The sequence below is a fragment of the Idiotropiscis lumnitzeri genome, chromosome 14 (genome assembly GCF_059441095.1).
Source record: "Idiotropiscis lumnitzeri isolate Australia: NSW breed Sydney's pygmy pipehorse chromosome 14, RoL_Ilum_1.0, whole genome shotgun sequence".
NCBI classification, from domain to species: domain Eukaryota; kingdom Metazoa; phylum Chordata; class Actinopteri; order Syngnathiformes; family Syngnathidae; genus Idiotropiscis; species Idiotropiscis lumnitzeri.
This window is the reverse complement of record NC_142404.1, coordinates 7,232,856-7,258,378: the sequence shown is the minus strand read 5'-3', so window position 1 is coordinate 7,258,378 and position 25,523 is coordinate 7,232,856. Positions and strand designations below refer to the sequence as shown.

Sequence of the window (25,523 nt, the reverse complement as noted above, 5' to 3'; positions counted from 1 at the left end):
GACAAACAGGCTCATTTTACAGCGAGAGTCGAGAGGGCAGCATATGTGGTCTTAAGGGGGGTCACAGTTCAAACATCCATGAACCCACAAGGTCACGCCGAGCCCACCAGTCACCGTCTCGGCGTGGCAACATATTGATATTGTCACATAGCATTAGAAGACCCTTGGGGCCTAAAGTGTGGGGGGCCTCCTTCATAATGTGTGATTTATCATTTTCAAACCTGTTGGAATGCGTCACTTCAAACTAACACTTGGAATTTTCTCCCGCCTGCCTCTTTTAGTATGAATTTTCCTCCTTTTTTTTTCTCCCTCTTTATCCCACCCATGCAGGCCAGGCAAGGGAGAGAAAGAAGTTTTTCTATAAGGGGTCGGCGGACCTGACTTTGAACTTGGATCAGTTCCTCCGTTTCCCGCCGTGCCGCCTGAACTGGACTCAAGAAGAAGGAGGAGAAGAAGAAGAATGCCGCAAACACTGAGGCTGCACACTGGAGGCAGTGCGGCGGGAGAAACGGCACAACAAATTCCTAAAGTTTATTTTCGACGATTGAGCGTAACGGCCGGAGGCACAAAAATGTAAGTCAACTTCCTGAACTTTTCAAGTGTCAAGAATAAAGGCCTGTTTGTATGCTAGAGGTGGAATGTTGCCAAATCGTGATCGCCAGTCCCCCTTTTTAATATTTGAACCTGCCTTTTGCTGTGTGGATTTTACTGGGAACTCACATATGCTCACATGCTTGAATGGCTTTTATTAGCTTTACATACCATTTCTGCTTTACAAAATCCTTCGAGGTCCATACTAATTGTGTAAAAGCATATGTTATACGATGAGAATTTGTGGTACTGAATGTTCGGAGGGCTTTTTGAGGTTTTATTTGGTTTCAGAATTGACTGGTAGGCCGAACCCGGTGCTCAAAAAGCTCGTAAAAAAACCACGAGCCATACTTTGCCCACCCTTCTGTGGGTTTTCTGAGCTGCAAATATGGTGCTTGGCCTCACTGGTGGTTTTATTTTCAAGGGCCGTTCAAAGCATCCACCACAACATGTCACCCCCATTATAGTGTGTGTTTTTGCGTGTTTTCGGGTCGAGGAGCAATGTGAGAAATAGTGTAACGTGTTGGGCAAAAAAAAAAAAAAAAGAGCAAACAAACAAGCAGTAACAGGCCGGGTTGTGTGGTTTGGTGGCTGGGTTGGCTTCACAGCCACTGAAGTCCTTGCACTGTGTTCTTATGTTGTTGTTGTTATTTTTAAGACAATCGGATGAGAAATGAGTTTGTACATAAATTATCAGCATGCATAAAAAACCAACATGGCTAATTAGGCACTAATAACACATTGTGGGGCGTGAGATATTTAATGCTTCATTTTTAGAAAAAGATTAGCATTGAATCAGTAGTTATCCGTCTTTGATTTATTTTTTTAATTCCATTTTTTCACAGCACGTTTTGTAGTTGAAATGCATCTTTATTCCTGATGTTGTGTTGATATATAAATATGCTGATAGATGGATAAACTAATCATTATGCAATCCCTAGTTATTATAATTATTTTTATACAATCGTCTTTGTGTCACAATTAATTGTTGATCTCTATATCATTATGGGATAAATACTGTCATACCCAATAAATGTGAATACAATTGTATATTCCATTTTTAGTATGACTGTACTTATGGTACTATGGTATTTAGAGTATGGCATAACAGTCAAAATGCACGTTTATTCCGCAAACCGGATTTATATTTAATTTAGGGTGGTTTATGTCATGAGTTCAAAACATTTAATATTTGTGTGAATATATATTTGTGTGAATATATATTTGCATGATGCAACTTTGTAAGTAATAACAGTGTTATAAATACGACACTTTTAGCGTAATTCTAACATGACACAAAGTTGTTTGTTTCCTATGACAAAGCTTTGTCTTCATTGTGCAGGAGACACAGCCAATGAGATGTAGTCGATGTAATGAACGTGTAGTACATTGTAATAAATATGTAACAGCCACTTACAGTATCTATAACGCATTTTATTCTGTGTATAACATCCGTTTCCGCTTTAAAAATGTTGATTTTCAATATACTGTAGTCACCACACATCTTGATAGCTTGTTTTATTGGTGCGTCTGCATCATGTTTAAACATTTTAGTTACATTGAAGGGAGATAAGTGACATGATTTTGTCTTTTTTTCCATTCATTGCTTTTTTTCTCTGCATCTCGGTAATTATTTACCGTTTAAATGACTTGCAATCCTTTCAGTATCTCGCATGTGCAAAATTTGGACTCTTCCCATATTTGTAGCATGTTTATAATATACTGCAAAATGGGTGTATCAAGTTCTACTAAAGATGCAGTAAAAACAACAACATGCCGATGCAAACGTATAAAACACGCTCGCCCTCTCTCTCTTTTACCCTACTGTCTTTAGCACCCCCCCCCCCCCCCCCCTCAAAAAAGTAGGCGGTAATTATTAGCGGAACAACGCCGCGTTACCTGCCATTGGAGGGCCACCTGGGATTGATGAGGCGCGGCGGCCAATGAGGCTGCGAGGAGCCAGTCAAGTGGCCCCAGTTAAAGGGGGCGTTAGAGGAGGAAGGGCCAGACCGCGGAGGAGCTTTTGGGACCCTCGGCGCGAGAAGAGACCCCGTGAGCGAACGAGACGCAGCGCACAACAAGCGAGCCGAGCGTGCGAGCAAAAAAGAAAGAGAAAAAGAGAGAGAGAGAAATACTTCCTTTACGTTCAAACTACTTTGATGATAAGGAAGAATTTGGACGCACGAGAGGAGGCCGTATCATTTTGATTTTTTATTTCCTTTTTTGCAATTAATTAAACTTTAACAGAAGTGAGTGTTTCGTTTGTTCTGTTGTTTGTTTTTGCGTGGAGCGCTCCAGTCAGCTATGTGGTTTTCCACGCCGAGTGCGTGACATTATCACCTCTCTGTCTGTCGCTTCCTTCCCAACGATTCCGTGCGTAATTTGGCGAGAGTGAGTTTAGCAGGCAGGCAAGGCGCCATGCTGCTGGACGCAGGCCATCAATTCCCGGGTCTGGGCTCGTTCGCCCGCCACCACCCGGCGGCCGGAGACATGCAGGAGCGAGACCTGAGCCTGGCTCAGAATACGTTCGTGGACTCGGCCCACATGGGCGCCTTCAAGCTCAATCACGAGCTCTCCCCACCGGGCCAGAGCTCCGCCTTCAGCAGCCAGGCACCCGGCTACCCGGCGGCTGCTCTGGGCGCTCACGCCGCCCACGTCACGTCGTATGCGGGCTCCCCGTTCAACTCTACCAGGGACTTTCTGTTTCGCAGCCGCGGCTTCGGCGAGAGCTCCCCGGCCGGGGGCCAGCACGCGCTCTTCGGCCCCACGGCTGGCTCCCTTCACCCCACGCACCACCCCGCGGACACGCCGCAGGGCCACATCTTATTCCCGGGCATCCACGAGCAGCACGGCTCCCACGCGTCCGGCAACGTGCTCAACGGGCAGATGCGTCTCGGCTTGGCTGGGGAGGTCTTCGGTCGATCCGAGCAGTACCACCAGGTGTCCAGCCCCCGGGCCGACGCGTACTCGGCGGCACAGCTGCACAACCAGTACGGCTCGATGAACGTTAACATGGCAGCGCACCACCACCACCATCACCACCATCACCCGGGCGCCTTTTTCCGCTACATGCGGCAGCAGTGCATCAAGCAGGAGCTCATTTGCAAGTGGATCGAACCCGAGCAGCTGAGCAACCCGAAGAAGTGCTGCAACAAGACGTTCAGCACCATGCACGAGTTGGTCACGCACGTCTCCGTGGAGCACGTCGGCGGGCCCGAGCAGACCAACCACATCTGCTTCTGGGAGGAGTGCCCGCGGGAGAGCAAGCCCTTCAAGGCCAAGTATAAGCTGGTCAACCACATCAGGGTGCACACGGGCGAGAAGCCTTTCCCGTGCCCCTTCCCCGGCTGCGGCAAAGTCTTCGCGCGCTCCGAGAACCTCAAGATCCACAAGCGCACGCACACAGGTAACGTGGAACACTCCACTTCCATACTTTCTCGATTGTTATTCCTAAAAGTCTAGCATGTTTGGCGTAAATATGTGTGCAATGTGAAATCCAGTCAATCCATTTAAATAACAATCTTGTTCTTCGGCGAGAGGGGACGTCACTCAAGCTTATGGATTTTACTTTCTTTTCTTAGCAATGTTTTCATTTAGTTTGGATATTTGCGCCTCATATATATATATATATATATATATATATATATATATTCAACTATGTCTTCGTGGATTTAATTGCCGCACACACACACACTCACACACACACTCACATGAATGAAACATTGTGTTTGGTAAACTATAAGAGAAAAGATGAATTTGTGACATTTCAAAAGTCGGGTTTTAGGCACGCCATCTATTTATTCACGTTGTTACTGTCCTGCACCAAAGCAAGTTTTATAGTGATTCTGTGAAATATAATTTTCTCATCCTGAATGGGCTTTCATTTCACCCTCTTGAACGAATTTTACATGGCATCGCTTGAATAAAAGGATGGTTAAACTTTCTCTCCACATCGAATAAATATACTTATATAAATGTATTAACTGAGTAAATAAAAACACATGAGTTGGTAGAAAATGTGTCAGAAATAGGGTGACTCATTTTTAGTTTTTTTTTTTTCGAATCATCCCCACCGAAAACAAATTGAATTATCCATTTCAACATTTTGTATTTGGCCCAAAGTTAAACTTAACTTGTTAACTTGCTTGTTTTTTAATATTTCACCATTACTCTTGCCTTGCTTTTAGTTTTGCACAGCATCTGAAAAGTATACATAATAAGAAGATAGTTTTGCGCTACACCTCTTGTTTGTAATCCTGGAATGTTTGGATGAAATATTTTTAGCATCGTGTGCGTGTGTGCGCGTGCGCGCTAATGTGCGAGACAGGCCGTTCGCAGCCTTTTCACATGGCCACCTATCTTCTTGGGAGATGCATGATGGGTGCCGTGAAAAAGGCCAGGTGCTAATTAGATTTTTATTGTCTCCCAAGCAAATGGTGCGCCTTCTGTGGGCCTTCTGACGATGGCCCTGTGCGCCCCCACCCCAAAACAACCCTCCCCTAAATCAATATGCGCATTATTTAGGCAAAGCAAGCTAACCCCCATTCGGCTTTGCATATGCAGGAAGAGTGCTGTTATTTTTTCCTGTTGCTGCGTGACTCCCAATCCCTTTCACTTCACTTGCATTTCTGCCTGAGGCATTTTGTGCGTGTTCGGGACTGTATTTTTATATATGTATTTCTTTTTGATTTACTTTGAACAGGAGAGAAACCCTTCCAGTGCGAGTTTGAAGGCTGTGACAGGAGGTTTGCCAACAGCAGCGACCGAAAGAAGCACATGCACGTCCATACCTCGGACAAGCCCTACCTGTGCAAGATGTGCGACAAATCCTACACGCACCCCAGCTCACTACGAAAACACATGAAGGTAAAAAAAATCATGCTGTAACAGTTTCATAAACGCGACACATAAACAACTTGTCCAAGTCTATAAAAGCTTATAAAAAAGAATTCAAAGTAGCATTCCCCAATTGCATAAAATTTTGCACAGCTTCCAGAGTCAACTTCGATTACACTGTGCTATCCCCATTTCAGTGTATAAAAACGTGTATAAAGTCTGCCAAATTCTGAATGCAAAAATAGGAATTTCCATTTAATAATGAAATATAAAAAAAAACACACATAGTGGAAAATGTTGCTTTCTAAGGATGTGTTTTAAATGAGTGATTAAAGTGCAATAAATGAGAAATTACATTGTAGGCATTTTGTTTGACTTACAAATTGTAATTGTTTTCACTTTATAAAAATCAATACACAAGATGCCGTATTTCAACAAAAACATTAGTAATGACCGTTTAACATTATTTAAGTTTTTAAAATAAAATCACTTGACAATCTTCCTCTCCGAACAGCCCCTCATGAAATGTATATGTAAGAAGCATGTAATAGCTGTGTAATAAACATGTAATATACATGTAACAGCCACTTGGTGCATGTACTAACATGTCCCAAAATGCCTTCCACTCTGCAGGTGCATGAGTCATCCCCATCTGCATCCGACTCCTCGCCGGCGGCCAGTTCGGGCTACGAGTCGTCCACACCACCGGGCTTGGTGTCACCCACCACTGACACCCAAAGCAACACCACGCTGTCACCGGCTTCGGTCGTACACAGCAGCACCAGCCACAGCGGCCTCTCGTCCAATTTCAGTGAATGGTATGTGTAGGACTCCCCCTTGCCACTCCAAAATGAAGACACACACACTCATTTCACTGCACTGGACCCCCCCCCCCCCAACAAAAAAGGAGATTGGGACACATTTTGTGTATTTTATGATTTTTTTCCCTCTCCACCATAACGGAGGGAAATGTGTATAATAGATTCATATTGTAAATAGTTGCTCACTTTGGTTGTGCTAGATTTGTCTTTTTCGGTGTCTAGATGTTTCTTCAATGGTAGCTATTGCTATAACTGGACTCTTAGTGCACATAATCCAATAACAATTTTACTCCATATTGCGATCCTAAACAGGCAAATTGATTGTACTATACTATAAACTTTTAAAGGCCTATGAACTGAAAAGCGTGCCAAAGTTGAACACACGGACACACCACGTTTATCATGCTTGTGAATGTCCATTTTTCTTTGGTTTCTCTTTGAAAGAAAAAAAAGTTTGCCGGGCTTAACTTGTGCCGTTTATTTTATTTTTTTTGTGCTCTGCAAATTGTGACAAGCAAACATGCTATATGTGGAAGGACTGTTGAGGAAAATTGAAACATTGTGTTGTTTTTCCTGTAACTCCTTCCTGTGTTGTGTGCGGGAGTGTGCGTTAGTGTTTGCGCGTGCGTGCGTGTGTGTGTGTGTGTGTGTAAATAGCCAACTGCCATATTTATCCATTTGTAATTAAATTATCGTATTTACTTGCTACAGATGAAACAGTATTTATAAAAAGAATGCTTCTTTTTGTTTTGGACTATAAATATGTAAAATTTAAGAGCTTAAAAACTCCCGGGGCAGTTGTTTTTCGTCGTGCTTTTTTTTTTTGTTTGGGAAAAAAAGTTTTAAAGAGGTGTTTTCATCCTGACTGTGATAAAACATTTGACTCCATATAAATATAATAAAAAAAAAGTGTTGCAAGTGCTAATTTTTCTCCCATGTGCGTTCTTTGTGTTGCTAGCCTAACGCTATTTAGGATCAACATACAATCAAATATTTAGGGTATAAAACTTTCGAACACTCATCAGGTATAACTAAACCATGTTTGTGTAGGTTTGTGAAGGGGCCCTAATGTATGCACATTCTAGTCAGTGCTTGGTCTTTTTATTTTAACAATGTATACACACGACTTCTTTAATTATTTTCCAAAGAAATCATTAAATATGCAACTTTTGCCTTGAAGTTGTCTCATCGGCTCCAATTTGGTCCATCTCTCTTCAAAATACATATTTCGCAAAAAAACAAAAACAAACACGACAGATTGTCATTGGTAGCCTTGAACTTGACCCGGAAGGTTTGAGTTTGGACCACGCTGAGGATGGAGAAGCTTTTCGAGATTGGTGCATGATTGCGGCTGGTTCACAAGTAGACGCTTTTCGACTCTAGACTTGAATATTTATTTGGGGCTTTAATATTGCGATGAACTAAGTAATTTCAAAATGTTTTTCAAACAAAAAAAGGATTAAAAAGGTGTATGTATATAAATATATATATTCCATGTTTGGTGTTTGTTTCTGGCCGGTCCACAAGCAGATATTTGAATTTAAAGTTAGTATCCATCTCCTGTTTGTGCAATTCAGCAATCAGCCACCTCACTAAACCAACCCAATGTTTTGGATTTAACTTTCTTTATAGCTCTAAAAAATACGTAAGAAGTTATATATATATATATATATATATATATATATATATATATACACACACACACACACATATATAGTGGAGGTGAGCTTTTGCTTTGTATGATTTCTTGCGGGTAGCTTCTGGGTCTCAAACGCATTTCATGTCATTCCTGGAGGTCCAAGATGGTCCTGCCTGGTCCACAAACGAATTTGTGACTTTTGAGCTTGTTCTATTGTTAGTCACATGCAACACGTGTAAAAGCCCGTCTCCACTTCCTTTCCTCCTTCTTCTTTCCATAATGATTGCACTGGTGTGATTGGGTCCACAAAAAAAAAAAAAAAAGAGCATATACGAAGAGCCGATGTTGACGCTGACACGAGCAGCATCACATTGGGTTTCTATATAATAAGCAAGTGGCCCAGTGACCTCCGAGGAGGAAGGAGCCACGAGCGGTAGGGAGGGAAGCGGGGAAAGGTCATTTATGCTCAGTGGGTCCACATGCCGTTCGGTTCCTGTTCGGCTCCTGCTGGGCTCATATCGATCCACACTTGAAGGGAAGAGCTGCTTCTTCTTCTCTTTTCTTCCCTCCATTGGAGCCACTTTCTTACACATACACTTGATTAAGCAGGCACGGTTTAGCGTGCAGAAGTCATTTTATGTTCATGTGGCTTGAGTTTGGTGACAGTGCAACTGCTCTCATTTTGATGTTCAGTTTGCTTTGAATGACAACTCCGCTCGCGCGTCTGTACCACCCCCTGTCCTGTCTGTCTTTCTTGAAAGACGTCGCACTATTTCAACTTTTCTTTTGAAAACTTTTATCCTTGTAAAAGGTGACTTTAAAATGTTTGTTTGTATTAGTCATTGAGTCAAGGTACAACGCTGCGGCCGTATTGTGTGCGAGCACGCGTGCGCGTGCGTGTGTCGTTCTCAGCATACTGGGCGGGTGCGAGTTGACCACGCATTAGTTCGAGGTGCTTTTTTTTCGTGCATCTCCTCACCTGCAGCAATGGCCCGTGTGAGCATGCGTGTGCACGTTTCCGTGGCCAGATATAATAAAAGGTGAAAAGACTGCATTTTTATCTACTCTTGTTTTGCTTTTAGTTTCGTATAGCATCTGAGAATTATACATAATAACAGAAAATTAATATAAATATATAAAATAATTTAAGAATATATTCATGTTTATGAATATTTTTTCTTGTGCGCGTGCTCACAATTGACACGTGTTTATAGCCTTATGCGCAAAAATGTGTAAACTGTAAAATAAAACAGAACAGTGAAATGTAATTACCTTTTATTAGATTAACGACCGAATCCCCAGTCAACGTGAAACGCTCTTTGTGTTTAATTAGAATTAATAATTAGTTGTCAAGGTAACACCATGGGCAAAATGAATGATGAATGATGCCAAATTTGCAACACGAAATTATGTCTGATAGTACAAATTAACACTTTAACCACTTTCTTCGTTCTTATACCTGGTATTCATATTTCAAGTAATGCGTTTGATAAATTTCAAGCCATTTTTTTGTCAACAACCATGAGTGTGCATGGGGAGCAGCTTTATTGTGAAAGAAGTAGTTCATAACCAGCCAATTGTATCTTATATAATAATCACACAAGCATGAATCATAACTCAAGCAACACCTGTGACGATGATGAATGATAAATGAGGATTTTTTTTGCAGTACTATACAATCTTTCAGTCACAAAGCATCTGAATTCCTTTTGATCCGGATGGATATTTTATACCAATATTTGGATTATTTAAAATCCTGTTTTGTATTTTTGTACATGGTTTTAACACTGATCTCAATTCCCAAGATATGATTCAACCACTGAGAGATATTGTATGATATAAAAATGTAGCTAATACATTTAAATACAGATAAGATACATTTATACAAGTGCAATGATTTTACAATAATCTCCTGGGAGCCAAATTCTTGTTTGGGCTGCGTTGATAAAGTCCCTCTGCTATTTGGGATTACCCTGTAATCTTCATCATGCAAATTACTATGAAAAATAAATAGACAAATAAGTGCATTTCAGAAAAAAAAAACATTGTCAAATGACTCTCATATGGCAAGTTTATTTCTTGCTTAAAGGTATTATATTTTGCATTGTTGTTCGCATGAATGGCACATTTGATTATTGAAGTCAAAGGGTTCCCCAAACTGTGGATTGGGGGCACGGAATGGGTCCATTTTTTGAATTGTCAGATTAAAATTCTGTTATGTATTTTAGTGATAATCAGTCAGGCATATCTTCATGATTTGCTTTCGTCAAATGTTGCCTCCTGTGTTTTTTTTTTCCGTTTGTTAACCAGAGGTTGATTTACACTACACAGTATGTCGACATCATGGCAATAAAAGTTGTTCGGATGTTTGTGCATTAGTGTGAACATTAATTTTCTGCTCTTTTGTCCTGCTATACCCTCTCTTTTGCATGTTAGACACGTTGTTTTTATTTTTTGCATCGAGGCCCACGTACAACTTCACAGCCTTCCTGTGTAAAAGCCGCCGTCCCCCTTTCGTCGCCTTTCATCCTGAGATCTGCAGCCGCCTTTCTCACACACATGAATGCGGCGCTGCAACAGAGCCGGAATGGCTGTCACTTCTCCTGGCACACAGTAGAAACAAACAAACCCACCCACCATGACTCCCCCACAACTCCACCCCACCCTCTTTCTCCCTTCCCCACCCCTCCTGCTTTACTCCTTTAAGGAAGTGCCTCCCATTTGGAGAGCATAAACATTCACCTCCAAGCTTTCACTGGACTACACTAAAAAAAGCAGAAAGGTGCTGAGTAAATGATATTCTCAGCTTGAGTGAGGTGCAATCCACTCACAAAAAGTGTTTGAATACAACCAATTCCTCTGATCTACATGCTGTACATCAGTTCACAGTGAAACCATTTTTTTTTTTTTTTGCTTTATTTTCATTTGGGCAACTTTCCACTTGGAAAAACTTGCTCTGACTTTAGCCAGCGATTAAATGTTATTAACTGTTCAGGCAATGTTTAAGTCACACACAAACAATCCCGGAAAAAATAAATAAATAAAAAAAAAAAACGCATAAAAATCTGTGAATATGTGAATCCATCCACATTTATGCGAGGTTCGATTGTCAGTAGTCTGTAAAAATTTATATTAAGTATGAAATTAAATCAAGTACAACATAGTGGTCTTCACTTGATGCTCCTCCACAAGATGCATGACACCACTTCATCAAAAATAAAAATATCGAACATAGCTAGCGCTATAATATAAATCCAACCTTAATGTTGCTGCACAATATTTAATTTCTTTTTATATTTGTATGAGAGTTAATAATGTTTAAAGTGTACTTAAAAATGGCTTGTACAGGCAATAACGATTTAATGATGGTTACAGTTTGGCTCCAGCACAAATTATTTCAATGCATTTTTTGAAAATGATATGGGTTATTTATTTAGTTTTTTTTATCAGAAGGTGGACAACCGGATTGTGTTGGGCTTTATGGCTTGTATTTGAGGTCGCGAGATGCCAGACTCACACAAAACTTCTTCCACGTCAATTCAGCTCCACACTCCGCCAAGGAAATTTTCAATTTCCCCAACACCTGTAAACATGCTGCTTTTACCTCATCGCCTTTCATCTTCAAACACACCAGAGACGTGCCCTGAGGGACCCCATGAAGGACGGCGACTGGGTGGTGTGGACTTTTTTTTATGGGGAAAGCTAGCAGGTAATGGAACAAACCTTGTGGCTATTTTGCATCCCATCTTTTTCAGGGAGGGGAGTGGAGTGGGCTGTGGGGCGGGGTGGGGGGTTAGCTGGGAAAGTCTTGTTGTGAAAGGCCGCCCCGGAGGAAACAAGAGCAGGAACGCTAGAGTTAAATTTGAGAGTCTGTTCAATTTAGGACCTCAACAAAGCAAAGAAAAAGGAATGCCAGTGATTCTCAACTTCTGGTTCACGGATGACAAATCACAAATGTGTGTCAAAATATTTGTCAGACTTTTTATTGTGAAAAATATTTTATTTTGAAATTTGCAAAAGTCCACCATCTTTATTTGATTCGTGGTACTGCAAGTTTAATCTTGCAAAGGAAGGGACAGTTTGATCAATTTCTGATATGAAAGCTTTGTCACAAATCAAAGTCTGGGAATTTTTTGGGGGTATTTTATTTGAAAAGTGAAAAAATACATTTGATTCTTTATAATGCAAAAATTCCCGTTGTGCTTATTTTGGTGGGAGAGTGATCACAGAATACTAGATGCATTATATAAACACAGGTTGTTATAAATTAAAAAGGGATCGTAGTGACTAACATTAAATTCCTTTCAGAGAGATGACAAACAAAACAAAACAATACTCCTTTTAAAAAGGTTTTCAATTATAAAAGCCTCACTAGAGAAATTGTTTCATTGTAAGAATACATTGCCGAATTTTTTATTTGTAATTGGTTTAAAAAAAGCACTTGATAATGTAACCTCATTAAAAGAATAGATGGTTTGTTTTTTTCGCTCAGAGATGTGCATGACCTCAAAGGAGGGAGACAAAATATCTTTGATTAAAAACGTGTGTTACCTGAATGGTCTTGTGACTCACATTTGATTATTATTCCGGTGTGCTCAACTAAATTTTTTTCCAACGTTCCGTGTGCTCTCCTGAGACAATGGCAAACTCAAAGGTGATCGTTTTAAAAGTGTTGTTGATTTTTTTTTAAAAGAAAACAATCACTAAATAAATCAGGTCTGATTCATCTTTTGCTGTAGCATTAGGATTGTTCAAAATAATCACGTAGATTTGTTGTTTCTGTTACCTCAGGGTTTCTCTGAACAGCGCCACCACCTAATAAAATGAAATACTTTACTATTTCAATGAAGATGCAATGGTGGTCAGTCCCCATAAGGCAAACATGGACAATGTCTAAACATACATGTTATAAAAAATGTGAATTAAATCCTCTCGGACAGCCTTTGAGGTGCCTGATATAAAAAGTCACAAGGTGCAAACAGACTGAGCTAAATTTCCCGATACATTGCTGTAGATTTCATTTGAGACGTGCTACGACAAGTCTGCATCGGCACATTGGTGGTCAAAGGCTGTCAGGTTTACCTAATGAGAGCCAAATGAAAGAGGAACAGGCATCAAACCAGCTGCGGTCCCCACGACAGTGGACTCTTGTTGGCCGAGTCATTATCACTGTGATCTTAACAACATTTTGGCTGTCTGCTGTTCCCTGGAGGGTTCCTATCACCTCAGGCGACAAACAAATACAACACTAGTGTGGGCTTTCTCACATAAAAGGGAGCAATGCTAAACTTTCATTTTCTTTCCACAACCATTTGCTTGTTTTTGTTTTCTTTGTAAATATGTATTTTTATTTACTGTAGTGGAGAGGTTGTGCTGGTTAGTACAGGTTAGTCAGTGCCGGCCTCTTCGGGGCAGATCCATGTTGTCCGGGCTTCTCGAGGTAGTGGCTTGGAATGGACTAATTGATTGACTTTCACCTCCATTTTTTTTCGTCTTGCCTTCCTCTTCTTGACAGTGAAAGGACCTTTCTGGTCAGTAAACGTATTGACGGCCAGTCGGTTAGCACTCAACACGTCAATGTGCTGTTCACTCTTGTCATGTTGGTTTGTGTTTATGTGTCATTGATTGGACCCAGGTGTCAGCCAGCAATCTAATAGATTGATGTCTTATTCGCTGTTTTAACAGGGTTATAATAGTTTAGGAATTTTTATTATAATTACTAGTTTTGAGTTTTGTTTTGTAAATGCGGTGAGTTTGAATTGGTTTACAGGTTGGCTATATTAGTTTTCATTAGTTTTAGTTTTTTTCAAAAACACTTCTTTGCATTCGTTTTAGTTTTAAAAATATGGTGTTTTACTTTTGTGCAAAATTAGAAAAACACCACGGTAAGTATTGTGTAGTAAAAACTCAACTTACATATTATTTAAAAACATTATATACAAGACATGGTATAGTTTGATAGTCGACAGACTTTGACTTACAATAAGTGCTCTGCATAATACCGCTTCTAAGGTTAGATCCTAATTAAAAAAAATTAGGATGCCTTTTTTTTGACAAGTTGCCAATTACTTACATTTTATACATTGTATATATTTTTTCATACTTATAAACCAAAAAAGGAAAGCACTATTTACCCAAATTTTTTCATTCCCATTATATTGCACTCTGCATTTGCAGAGGCTATACACAGCAAACGTCCTGTTAAGATGATCTCCTTTCTTGCAAAACCCAAAGCGTTTCCACAGAAATGAGAGCATTGCTTCCAACCAGCAAACCTCCCTCCAAGTCACCACAGACCAACCCACGAGGCCACGCCTCTTAGAGGTGCACATCAAATGCATGCACCCCCATACATACAGTGTTTCATATACTTTACATTTTATGCGTACAATTTCGAAAATACATTTATAAAGTGTTTTGCAAATATTTTGAAATAAAGTCTCTTCATTTGGTGGCTTTCCCCTATCATTGAGTGAATGATGAACAAGGCAAGAGATCATGCAAACTTAAGTTTCCTACGTCACAGACAGAAATACGATGCTAGCAGTTATTAGTGCACGTTTTGTTCACTGTAAAAATGTCTTGATAGCTCAGGTAGGCCTTCAGGACTTGGACTTGACATAATGTGATGGATAGTGACGTGTTTACACGCGTGTAAACAATGTCAGCATATCACGCGCGTATCAGCGTGCTGTCAGTTTGATGAATATATTTTAGAAGGATCCGCATTCATTTTCTCACTTATGAATATAAACATGACTCCCAAAAAGCAAAAAAGGTTCTTGAAGCGCTTCAATCTGACATGCCGTCCTGTCTCTTTTTTTTTCTCTTCGGCTCTCGTGCAAAGGAGGCGTTGATGGGGTATGCGCATCACGGCGCCCGGGACTTCCAAGGGTGTTACTTCAGTTTACTTCCCACCTTCAGTCTCCTGAGTAGGGAAGGGGGCTAAGGCTTCGTTTGCCCTCCCCGTGGGGGTTGAGGAACTCCTGTCCTAAAGACACTTAAACAAATAAATCAGACAATTTGTTGCGAGCTGCTTAGAGAAGCGTCAATCGCATGAAAAAAAAGGACTGCTTGCCAATATTTCTATAAGCCACTTTATACAGATTGAATGAGAAATTCCCTCCAGTGTTTCTTGTCTGGAAGGTGTCAATCACTTTTGGAGGTCCTTTTTTTTGGGTAATGGGGAGACGAGTAGGCCCTTCTCGACCCGTTCCCATCCTCCCTCGCCACAGCCGCTGTTTAATGGACGAGGCGCCGAGAAGACGACGGGTGGAATTAAGTGGCAGAGCCTTTGGGGAGCCCGGGTCCTTATCAGGTGGCTGAGGTGCCCCCGGGTAAGAGCAGGAGCGAGAAGCGTTTATGGCATGTTAGCACACGTCTGAGGGTGGAGTGGACATACAGACAGATGAGTTCATCATTGGAAGGATTATGGCGCTCCCATGCTGATCGGTAACTACCACCCAGCCCTCGGCGTGTCCTCGTGCGCAGTGGCCGCTCATTAACACCAGAGTAATGGTTGATCCACAAACGGACCTCGTTAAAGAAGCCTTTAAGCGCCTATGAGTGAGACGTAACGACCTCGGCCGAGGACTTTGTGTTTTTATTGGCGACCCTGTCAATCAAGATGGATTTTTAATGATGACTGTTCTTCCAAGGATGTTCCCATTCATTTTTTGTGCGAATCTTTACATTAAAGTCACATCCGGATCTTGATTCTTTCAAATGGATGGGAATTTTATCAATTTTTTTTAAAACCCATATTCAGCAAATGTCATTCTCTTCTGCTTACACAGCAAAAATCGGACTAAAAACAACAAAAATGTGCAATGAAATGGGGAATAAATTGCTTCATTTAAGCAAAATGACCTGACAATAAAATACTTTATTTAAGATTTCTTAAAACAAGAACGAGAGTATTCATACCGGTTTGGTTGATCGGCTGCATACGACACTGCTGACAATTGACCGCTGCTCTCATTCTGCTCAGTCTTACTGCCTGATGTTGTAAATAGGTACATCGATAGTTGGACTCTTTGACGTTAGCATTCTTGTGTTGCCGCAACTGTCCACTTTGCGTCAATTAAACTGGAATGTCCCCATTACAAGACCGAATCAATTTTATTCTCTATTTCAGTCGCATACGTATGCAGGATCTGAAGGCGTATATTAAACTGAGCATGATGTAAATCTGATCCATCTTAATTGAAGTCATTTCTATTTAACAGAAATACATATTTGTCATTTGAAATGTTGCACCTCTAAAATGGGTTTTATGAGTATTATTTAGTGTACGTTTGTCATCCTTATCTTTAAATAATGTCAACATTCAACAATACAGCGCTCCCTCGATTCAGGACTGAGTTTAAATCTTATGGCAGCGACCAAACGTGAATTTGTAAGTCGCAATGCGCTGTAGCCTTTTACTAATTCTCACTAACACAGCAGTAGTCTGAATTCCATTTAATATTTGTATGACAAACACAACTAAGTCTTGAAATAAAACATCCATCCATCCATCCATCATCTGTACCGCTTCTCCTCACTAGGGTCGCGGGAGCCTATCCCAGCTATCGTCGGGCAGGAGGTGGGGGACACCCTGAACTGGTTACCAGCCAATCACAGGGCACACAGAGACAAACAACCATCCGCACTCACACTCATACCTAGGGGCAATTTAGAGTCTTCAATCGGCCTACAATGCATGTTTTTGGAATGTGGGAGGAAACCGGAGTACCCGGAAGAAACCCACACAAGCACGGGGAGAACATGCAAACTCCACACAGGAAGGCCGGAGCCGGGATCGAACCCACGCCCGATGCTGTCTCTCACTGTGAGGCCATCGTGCTAACCAGTCGGCCACCGTGCCGCCCTTGTGGTGCCATGATGTTTTCTTAAGCAACTGTGCAACTAGTTCCTTGCTGCGAAACGTTTGTCACCTCAAAATGCCGTAGCCGAGGACCGTCATAAAACTGAGGGCTCGCTTAGGAATTGTAAACACAAATAAAAATAAAGAATACGGTGGCCCTTGACGATAAAAAGGCTCACTACTGGGATAATGTGTCCATAATTTTGAACGGCACCTGGTCGATGGCAACGCATGCCATCGTGGTTGGTTGACGTTTCATCTTGACTTTGCGATATGACTTTGCCAACCCCCCAAAAATGCCACACGAACGGAATAACCTCTCGAGCGGAGTTACTTCAAAGCTTGGCTCCGCTTTCGGTGTACGTTTGAAAGCATTTCATGACTTCTCGGCCGAGTGTGACCCTGCTTTGTCAGAGAAAAATGCACTGTAAGCTGGTGGACATGTCAAGCCACAGTATGTGGTCCTTACATGTACTATAATCCCAGCGATGGCCTTTGAACCCTCTGCGGCTCACCAGCCTGACATGGAACATAGAAAAACAAATGGGGACCTTGAAAACCATACGGCTCGTCTTGTTTGCCCTCTACCTTGTCTCTGTCTGTGTGATTTTTTTTTAAAACAATTTTATTTATTTTTTAATTGTGTTTTGCATCGTTTTGGGTGGTGTTGTCTTCTTGACATTTCAATATCTGGAAGATGTCATTGATTTTCGGTATGTTATTTTGTTTTGATGGATATTTTCATACTTAGTTCTATAGATGAGATGAGTTAAATTTTTGTGAAAGCATACAGTATCTTTAAAAATGTTTACATGTTGAACACATTTAATTGCATCTGCAACATATTTCAACAACGGTCAAGGGTTACGTATCGGAAAGAATTAAGATTTAAAAATTCTGCGATTGGTATTCAAAGAATGCCCCCCACCCCTCAAAAAAAAAATCATGTTAGAAGGATTTGTTTCTTATGATTTTGGTTTAAATGGACATTTTCATTTGAATTTAGAAAGTTGTCTCCATGATGCTAACATGGCTTTTTTTCCCCAAAGTATTTGTTGAAGTGGAACTAAGTCACGCTTATTGCTCACCATATTTGTAATCCAAAGTGGTGGTTCAACATCAAGAAGTATTTTGTTGTCAAAGAAAGGAAATGTAAAGTATATGTATATATGTAGCCTTGTCGTAAACATTTGAAATATTGTTATTCATCTGTTTCTCCACCTATTATATAATTATTGCTAATTATTGAGAATTCATTGACATGATCAGTGTCTTCACATCCTGTGGATCAGGGGTGGGCAAACTACAGCCCGGGGGCCACATGCGACCCTGTTAGATGTTCTAATAAGGCCCGCCAAACTTGAAAAAAATTGAATGAATAAACCTTGTTAATGTTTTATTTTCTGAATACTGTGGTTTTTCAAAGACATATCTATTGTTATTGTTCTTGCTTTTGTTCACTTTCATTTAAAATCAAATGTATTTTTTTTCTCCGATGAGGTGAGGTTGCCAAAACACTCAATCCATGTCCTCCTGGTCCCCTCTGTCAAATTTAAGAACCCATTGTGGCCCGCCAATCAAAAAGTTTGCCCACCCCTGCTGTAGATGGATATACAATTATTCATTATATAAAAGGGAGCTCTCAAAAAGTTGGTGACCCCTAATCTAAAGAATATTATTATTTTTAACACATCAACATCGAGTATTTGACAACTAAAACATACCGGAAAAGATGTGAATTTCAAGAAGAAAAAAACTCGACTTTAGTAATACTTTAAATCTGGAGTAGGCCCATTTCAATAAGTACCCTTAAAAGGATTAAGGTCTTCCATCATCACTTTATGAACTTAATTTCACTCTTCTCCTGCATATAGCTCTCCCCCTTCTTACTTTTACTAATAAAGCCATGTTCCCTGCTGATGGAAAATTGTTGGTTTACCTCGAGCGGCAGGGGGCCCTGGCAATCACTCCTCTGGAAAAGCAGTGCCAGGTTAACCTGCTGTGATAGTGGACCCTAGGGACAGTGCTCCACCTCTGTTTGACGCGCTCGCCAATATGAGGCATGCCCCGTGTGACAATGGCGTCGCTGCCAGCCGACTTCGTTTGCAAGCTTAAAAAATTGCCTTGTTGTTTGTTTGAATGGGCTGGGCAAAGCAAATAGTGCATTGTTTGATTGCAGCTGGCAAACAATAGGGCAAAAATGTCCATGGTTTGTCGTTCCTCAATTATCATATGTGATGGATACATTTAGCTACAATGGAACAATGCAAGAAATAATGTGAATACGCTCATTGGCAGTTACAATCAACAATGACAATTTCTGTATGTTGCATGTGAGGTATGAATTTGCAGTATAAAACTATACAAAACTTACTTACAGAATCTGTCCTTTTTTGTGTTATTTCATATAATCATTACAAAATAAAATAAAAAGGCAATCTTTATAAAGATATTAACACTTAGTTTGGAGTGACATTGACATGGAGATGTGAATTTTTCATGATGTTTATGTTTAATGCAGAACATTATAATGACATTTATTTGTATCGATTAAAAATGTCCTCTAAACGCCGTGAAAACACAATAAATTGCATAGAGTAGATTTTACTCTAAATAGTCTATATTTAGTCCCCTTAAACAAATTTGAGAATAAAATATTCAACATAAAATTCTCAGAGTAAATTTTGCGTTGAATTTTATTAAAATTTTACTTTGTTAACTTGGATGAAATATTGTATTTTTAGAGTAAAATGTACTCTCTGAAATTTACTGTGTATTAGTTCAGCTGGGCTTGGCAACTTAAATGCTGGAGGGCGGCAGAATCTTTCATCAGTGCCATAAAGGACCACAAACTTCATAACCAGATATATGACAATTATGCTATTTTAAAGACGGACAAAATACATGCATGCGATGCAAAATACATGCTTTTTAATAAATTTCATTTTGTTAATACATTTTGAAATGCATGTATAAAAGATTCACTTTCCTAGCACAAAAACAAAAGTGGTTGAAACAAACAACAAAATAACCACACACTGCATTTTTTTCCAGTGCATCGGGCTCTCGCATATCAATTACCATTCAAGGACAACACACAACTGTGGAACAAGAAACCAATATTAAGTACAGGAAATTATTTTGTAAATTTCGTTCACAAAAATAAACTCAAAGGTTGTCTTGCTTATCATTCCAAATCTGCAAAATGCAAAACATTTTAGTCCTACTCACAATGTAAGTATATGGCAGTGATGGGCACTTTACCCTATTTTGCCTGTGTGTTCTCCGTCCGCTTCCGTCCTTGCACTTCACCAGTCCGTCCACCGACCCGCCCCGCCCAAAAAAAAGAAAAAAAAAAGGAAAACATCTGTGCATGACAAGAGGTTAACGGCAGAGCTTTCATAATTCATATACATTATTTAAAGCTCATTAGCTTTTTCATTTCCTATTCGCAACCATTTACTGTAATTTCCCGAGTACAAAACACAGATTATTAAAAGCCTTCAATAGCTAAATTTAGCCATGCATAAAAGAGATTTGTACATACATTAGCTGCTTTGGATGATTATTATGATAAAATTATAAACACCAGCGGGAGAGGCTTTTAACCCCCCAAACATTGTGGAACGACGCTATAGTTAGAGAGCATACTGGAAACTTTCTCCGACTCTTGTCTGTCACATGAAGGAAATTCACAGATATGCTCGGACCGGTTTCGCACTTGGGAGACGGCTGTAATTATTGCACTTGATAACTTTAATTAAACGCAACTTTAGATGTTTATTTGGGGAGGTTATACCAGTTGCCCATCCCTGAGGAAAAGCATCTTTTTTTAGAATTAGCGCCAACCGCCATTCTTGTACACAACTGGTGGCTTCTGACATTGGTAGTTTAGTGGTACAATCAGCTGTCAGATTGGATTCTAAGCCCCTGCCCCAATACCTAGCCATTGCTGGTTCCAAGCTTGGATTAAAAAATGGGTGGGCTGCGCCAAGAATGTGTAAGAAGTAAAAATTGTATCAAAACATGCACGTGACTTGCTGTGGTGACCACCGATTAAGTCGCAATAGCAACAACCAGTGTGTGAGTTGTACATGAAATCTGGTATGTGTGAACAGCATGACATTTTGAACAAAATCTATTATTGATCACACTTTCAACTGTATAGGATTTTCCAAGATTTCAAATAGATTTTCCAATTCAAGATACTGTACAAGTTACTGGCGAGGATGAGTTGGTGTTCAGTGGGAAAACTCTAAAAAGACCTTTCAAGACTCATTTTCTTCAACGGATGGTTAATGGACCACTTACACGACGACTGCTCTTGCATTAAGATGCGCAGCAGCATTTCAAATTTTCTACAACCTTTTCCATGAATTGTGTTTTTTTTTTCTTTTTTTTTCAGCCAGACAAAGGCAATTGGATGTAATCCAGACGTGGCTCGGGTGTTTCCTAACGTGAGCACTCTGCGGCAATTCCAATGCTGATGCATTCCAAAACGATGCCACTGTAAGAGCACTGGAATTGGACAATTTAGAGCTCGTTGGATTTAGATTCATGGTCCTGGTGTATTTACATCACAATGTGCAGCCGTCATTGGGCCCACCATGCAAATGTCTTTCTCGTACAAGTAGTGGGAGTAGTAGTGGGAGGCTGGGGGTTGCTTGTTGCAGCCATTGTTCACGGCTACTCAAAGAACACCAGTATACCCTGTTGTTGTTTCTTTACGCTTTAGAGTCTGGAATTGCTTTTCCGTGCAACATTTTTACGGGTGTTATTTCATTATAAGTGCAAGAGAGAGGAGTATAGCGCCTCTGTTTTTCTTTTGGGGCGATTTGTCTTTCCTTTGAGACGGAGGCAAAAGTTTAAATAAGAAAAGTAATGGGGTAGCTCTGTTATTATGATAAGTAGATGAATAAGACAGAGGTGATACCTTTGAGACTAACTGGTTTATTTGACTCGAGCTTTTGCAGACATGACAGTATGTCCACTTCGTCAGGTAAGTCCCGGTCACCTGACGAAGCAGACGTATATCAGCCAGTCATTATGTCCAAAGAGGAGATGAGAAAATGAGCAAAGTTTAGATTTAGTTCTTGCTTCAATTTTGACAGTTTTTCTGTTTTTGCCACTTTCAGTTCTGGTCCAGTGCACTGATTCGCTGGCTAAGAGCCAATCACAGTGCTCATTTAACCTGACAGTCCCACATACATGCTGAATCGACCAAACACCCCAACGCCTCAAGAACGGCTCAGACTTTCCCACATTGCGCACTACACCAAAACAGGCGAGTACCGACTTGACCTTTAAAGTGAGCGTTTATGGACTTCAGGGTTAGTGCTTGGCTGTTTTGAGAAATGGCAGTTTGTCAGAGACAAAAAGAGTCATGGAGGACGACCTTGAATTTTTATTCAGGAATCGAGTAATTTATTGACAAATTGTCCCTCTCACGTCTAACTAATAAATATGATTGACCTTGAACTTTTCTGGATTACGATAAGAATAATCATGAATTAATTCTGTACTATTATATAAGCGGAATAATAATCACGGATGCACAATAACCTGTTTTTTTTTTCCGAAAAAGGTTCCAAGCTCTTCTGTAAAAACATATTCTTGAGTTGCTAAATATGGTAAGAAATTGAAGCATTAGTCTAGTCTGCAGTTTGTTCCACCTTGCTACTTCAGATAAATTAAGTCCCCCCCCCCTCTTTAGCTCCCTCAGCTTTAATTTATCTGTGCGCCTGACTTGACTATGTGTGTTGGATATTCATTGCATCCCGTTAAGTCAATACATTTAATTATGCCATTCTGCCCAGGGTGCCAGCACAGAGCTGCTTGTGAATGTTGCTTCTTTAATCTGCATGAATAAACAATATCATATGAGGAAGCTGCAAAGACCAAGAGAAACTTTCAGCTTGTTTTCGACGCAATTCCACTGGGAAAAAAAACGCAAAAAGGTTTATATGAAGTTAATCCAAACGAAACTTTATTAATTGGGAGAGCTCAGCGTTCAAGTTAAGTGTCGTTTTTATATGCCCCTTGTTTTCACACTCATCAAGGAAGAAGACGTTTTTACATGTTTGACATCGTAATCATTTGTGATGCTCAGTTCACGGGCGTTCCAAATTAAATTATGAGCAAGTTCTATAATTATTAGTTAATTTGTGACAGTAATTTCCCAACAGGGTGCATGTTCAAACTGAGGTGAAAATTAGTGAGTGTGAGGCTTTGCTTAATGTCGATTTATTTATTTTTTTTACTGCTTAGAGATGGAACTTGAAGTTTTGTTGTAGTAGTTACTTAAAATTCTTGGTTTGTTAAAAATAGGGAAAGTTTGCAGTTTTTAGGTACCCCAACTTTTGAGGCATCACTTAGTAATTTTTTTCTGTGTTGCAAGCAGAAATTTTAATTAGGATTGAGCTTCTGGTCACCTGGATAGTTGTCCAAATTGCATTAAACTCTTAATTCATTCAGACACTAATGGACAGTTACTACAATAAATGTCACATCATTTGGTGAGACCATTTCATGCAACAGGGCCAAAATGGCGGCATTGGTTGCCTGTACTGGCGATACTCCAAATGGTAGTAGCGGATGGAAAAGGGAGGCGAAGTGAGAGGTTGAGGCCGAACTCAAGCTGTGCATCTGAAAAGAGGCCAGAGTCGACGCTCACAGTCGGACGGCGGCGGCTCAAAGGCATACCGCTGCATTCAAAACCTTGGAAACAACCACGATGGGGAACGTGGATCGTTAAAGATGGAGATAAGTCTAGGGTGAGGGCGGCCAAGGGTAAGAATGTATTGGAAAGTGCAAAAGGGGTCAAATTAGTTTGTGATTACTCGGGAATGTAACATACTTTGAATGTGTCCATTAAAAATCACTTGAAAGCTGTTTTGTGTCTCACAATGAAAGATATTTATCTTTTCTTTGGAACAGTGTTGGAAAGAAAAATTTCAGTGGGCGGTACGTGGCAGCAAAATAGAGCTGCGACCAGCTTGTGGTGACTAAGACAATTATACATATATATTTATATATAGTAAAACATTTGTGTTGTTAAATGAAAGCAGCATGTAATGTACTGTATTCAATTAAATAGAATTTTCTTGCGCCTAATCTTGTATGGACTTTGTCATACATTCTTTTTATTTTATTTTATTTTTTTCATAGGAGGAAATGGTTTTAATGGCAGACTTTTGGTGTGATTCGTATTTGAAGATGTGTTTAAGTATCCTGGTTGTGTGCATTAACCTTTGCAGTGATATTTAATTAAAGGTCCACACCTGTACCACCAGCACTCCCCACTCCCCTCCCCATTCTCTTCAGCACAGTCTAACTATAGGCATGCCGTATGTCCGCGACAATTAGTATGACCTTAAGAACGCCAACAGCTTGCCTCGTTCCTGTCCTCCTCTCTGACCCTGGTGGGCTGTGGCCATGCCCGATCGCTCGCTCACTCAGTGGGGTCTGAACGATTTTCTCGCACCCGAGGGGTCCTGCATCAAGACACAAGTAGAGGTCAGTGGTTCCTGGAGGAAGGCTCCTCTGTCCAAACTCCAAAATCATCATTACGCCACACACTTGCATGAGAAGCTTTAAAATGATCACCCCGCAGCACTTGTCCAACTTTGAGACACATGCTGTTTCAAAAAAGTGATTTGGGCTTCAATCATTAAATTATTCTACTACACATTGTTGGAATTTGGTCACCAATTAAATTTGAATTCCTTGGGAATATACCCCTAATTAACTAAATGTATACTCAATGCGTGTTTGTTTTTAAATTCAAGAAGGAAAATGTCAAATAAAGACTCAATAACTGATCCAAGTTTTGTTCCTATACTGTCTTCAATTCTCTGGAGTTCAGGAAATAGCATAAGTCAGATATCTGAGCTACTTTTCTTATCCTCGCGAAAAATGGCGGTTCTTGCACGCAGGCCTCACATTTTTAGCAATTTCATAACGAACTCAATGTCGGTTGAACTCTCACCGTCCATCTCACGAGTCCAAGGCCAAGGCCCCATGGTTGATCCTTATTTGGTGCGCAGTTTATCCCGAGAATTGGCACCCTGCAATCTTGCCTGTGTGTGTATGTGTTCAGATTTCAAATTGTTGTGTCTTTAAATGCGGTTTTTGCAATTGAGTCCTTGTGACCCCTGCAGTGTCAAATATGTTGTGTCTTTGGCCATACAGTCTATGTGGCCGATGTGCTTTATTGATTTTGTTGTGTCTTTGGCAGTATATGAAGTGTTGCGTCATCAGTGGTATATGCAGACTGACTATGCGTGTGTTGCAAATGTGAAGTGCAGCTTGTGAACATTCGACATAATTCATTAAAACTAAGTATTTTTTTAATATAACGTGAGAATAACATAATAATCAGTAAACACACTAGTTTCATTTGATAACTGCGTTTTGTTTAATACATGCTTAACACCTGTAGCAAATATGAACTTGTTAATGATTGACATTCTGTCACGTAAATGTTTAAGATAATGCCACTAACATAGTACAGTCCTTCAACATCTTCCAATATTCGTTTTTGTTCATCACAGTCAACCCACGCCAGATGTGCTGTGTCACTAAATTTTAAGCCATTGTTTTTGTATGAGCTTTTACAATATAGACGCAAGAATGTAGTGAAATGTGCATACCTTCCGGGAAGTACTTCATTGTGCTGCAACACGCCAGGCTGCACTGAGACCTCCTGGAAAAGATGCTGCTTAATTACAGAAAGGAGAAGAGGCAGAGAAGGTCCCCAACTGAACTT

At 40.3% G+C, this 25,523-nt stretch overlaps 1 protein-coding gene across 1 annotated transcript; it reads left to right on the top strand.

Annotated features, from left to right (window-relative positions):
- Positions 1-2,564: 2,564 nt before the first annotated feature.
- Positions 2,565-7,427, top strand: zic2a (zic family member 2 (odd-paired homolog, Drosophila), a). Its single transcript, XM_088315599.1, has 3 exons — positions 2,565-3,997; positions 5,294-5,457; positions 6,061-7,427. The coding sequence occupies exons 1-3, from the start codon at positions 3,010-3,012 to the stop codon at positions 6,253-6,255; spliced, it is 1,347 nt and encodes a 448-aa protein (XP_088171725.1). The 5' UTR covers positions 2,565-3,009; the 3' UTR covers positions 6,256-7,427.
- The last annotated feature ends 18,096 nt before the right edge of the window (positions 7,428-25,523 follow it).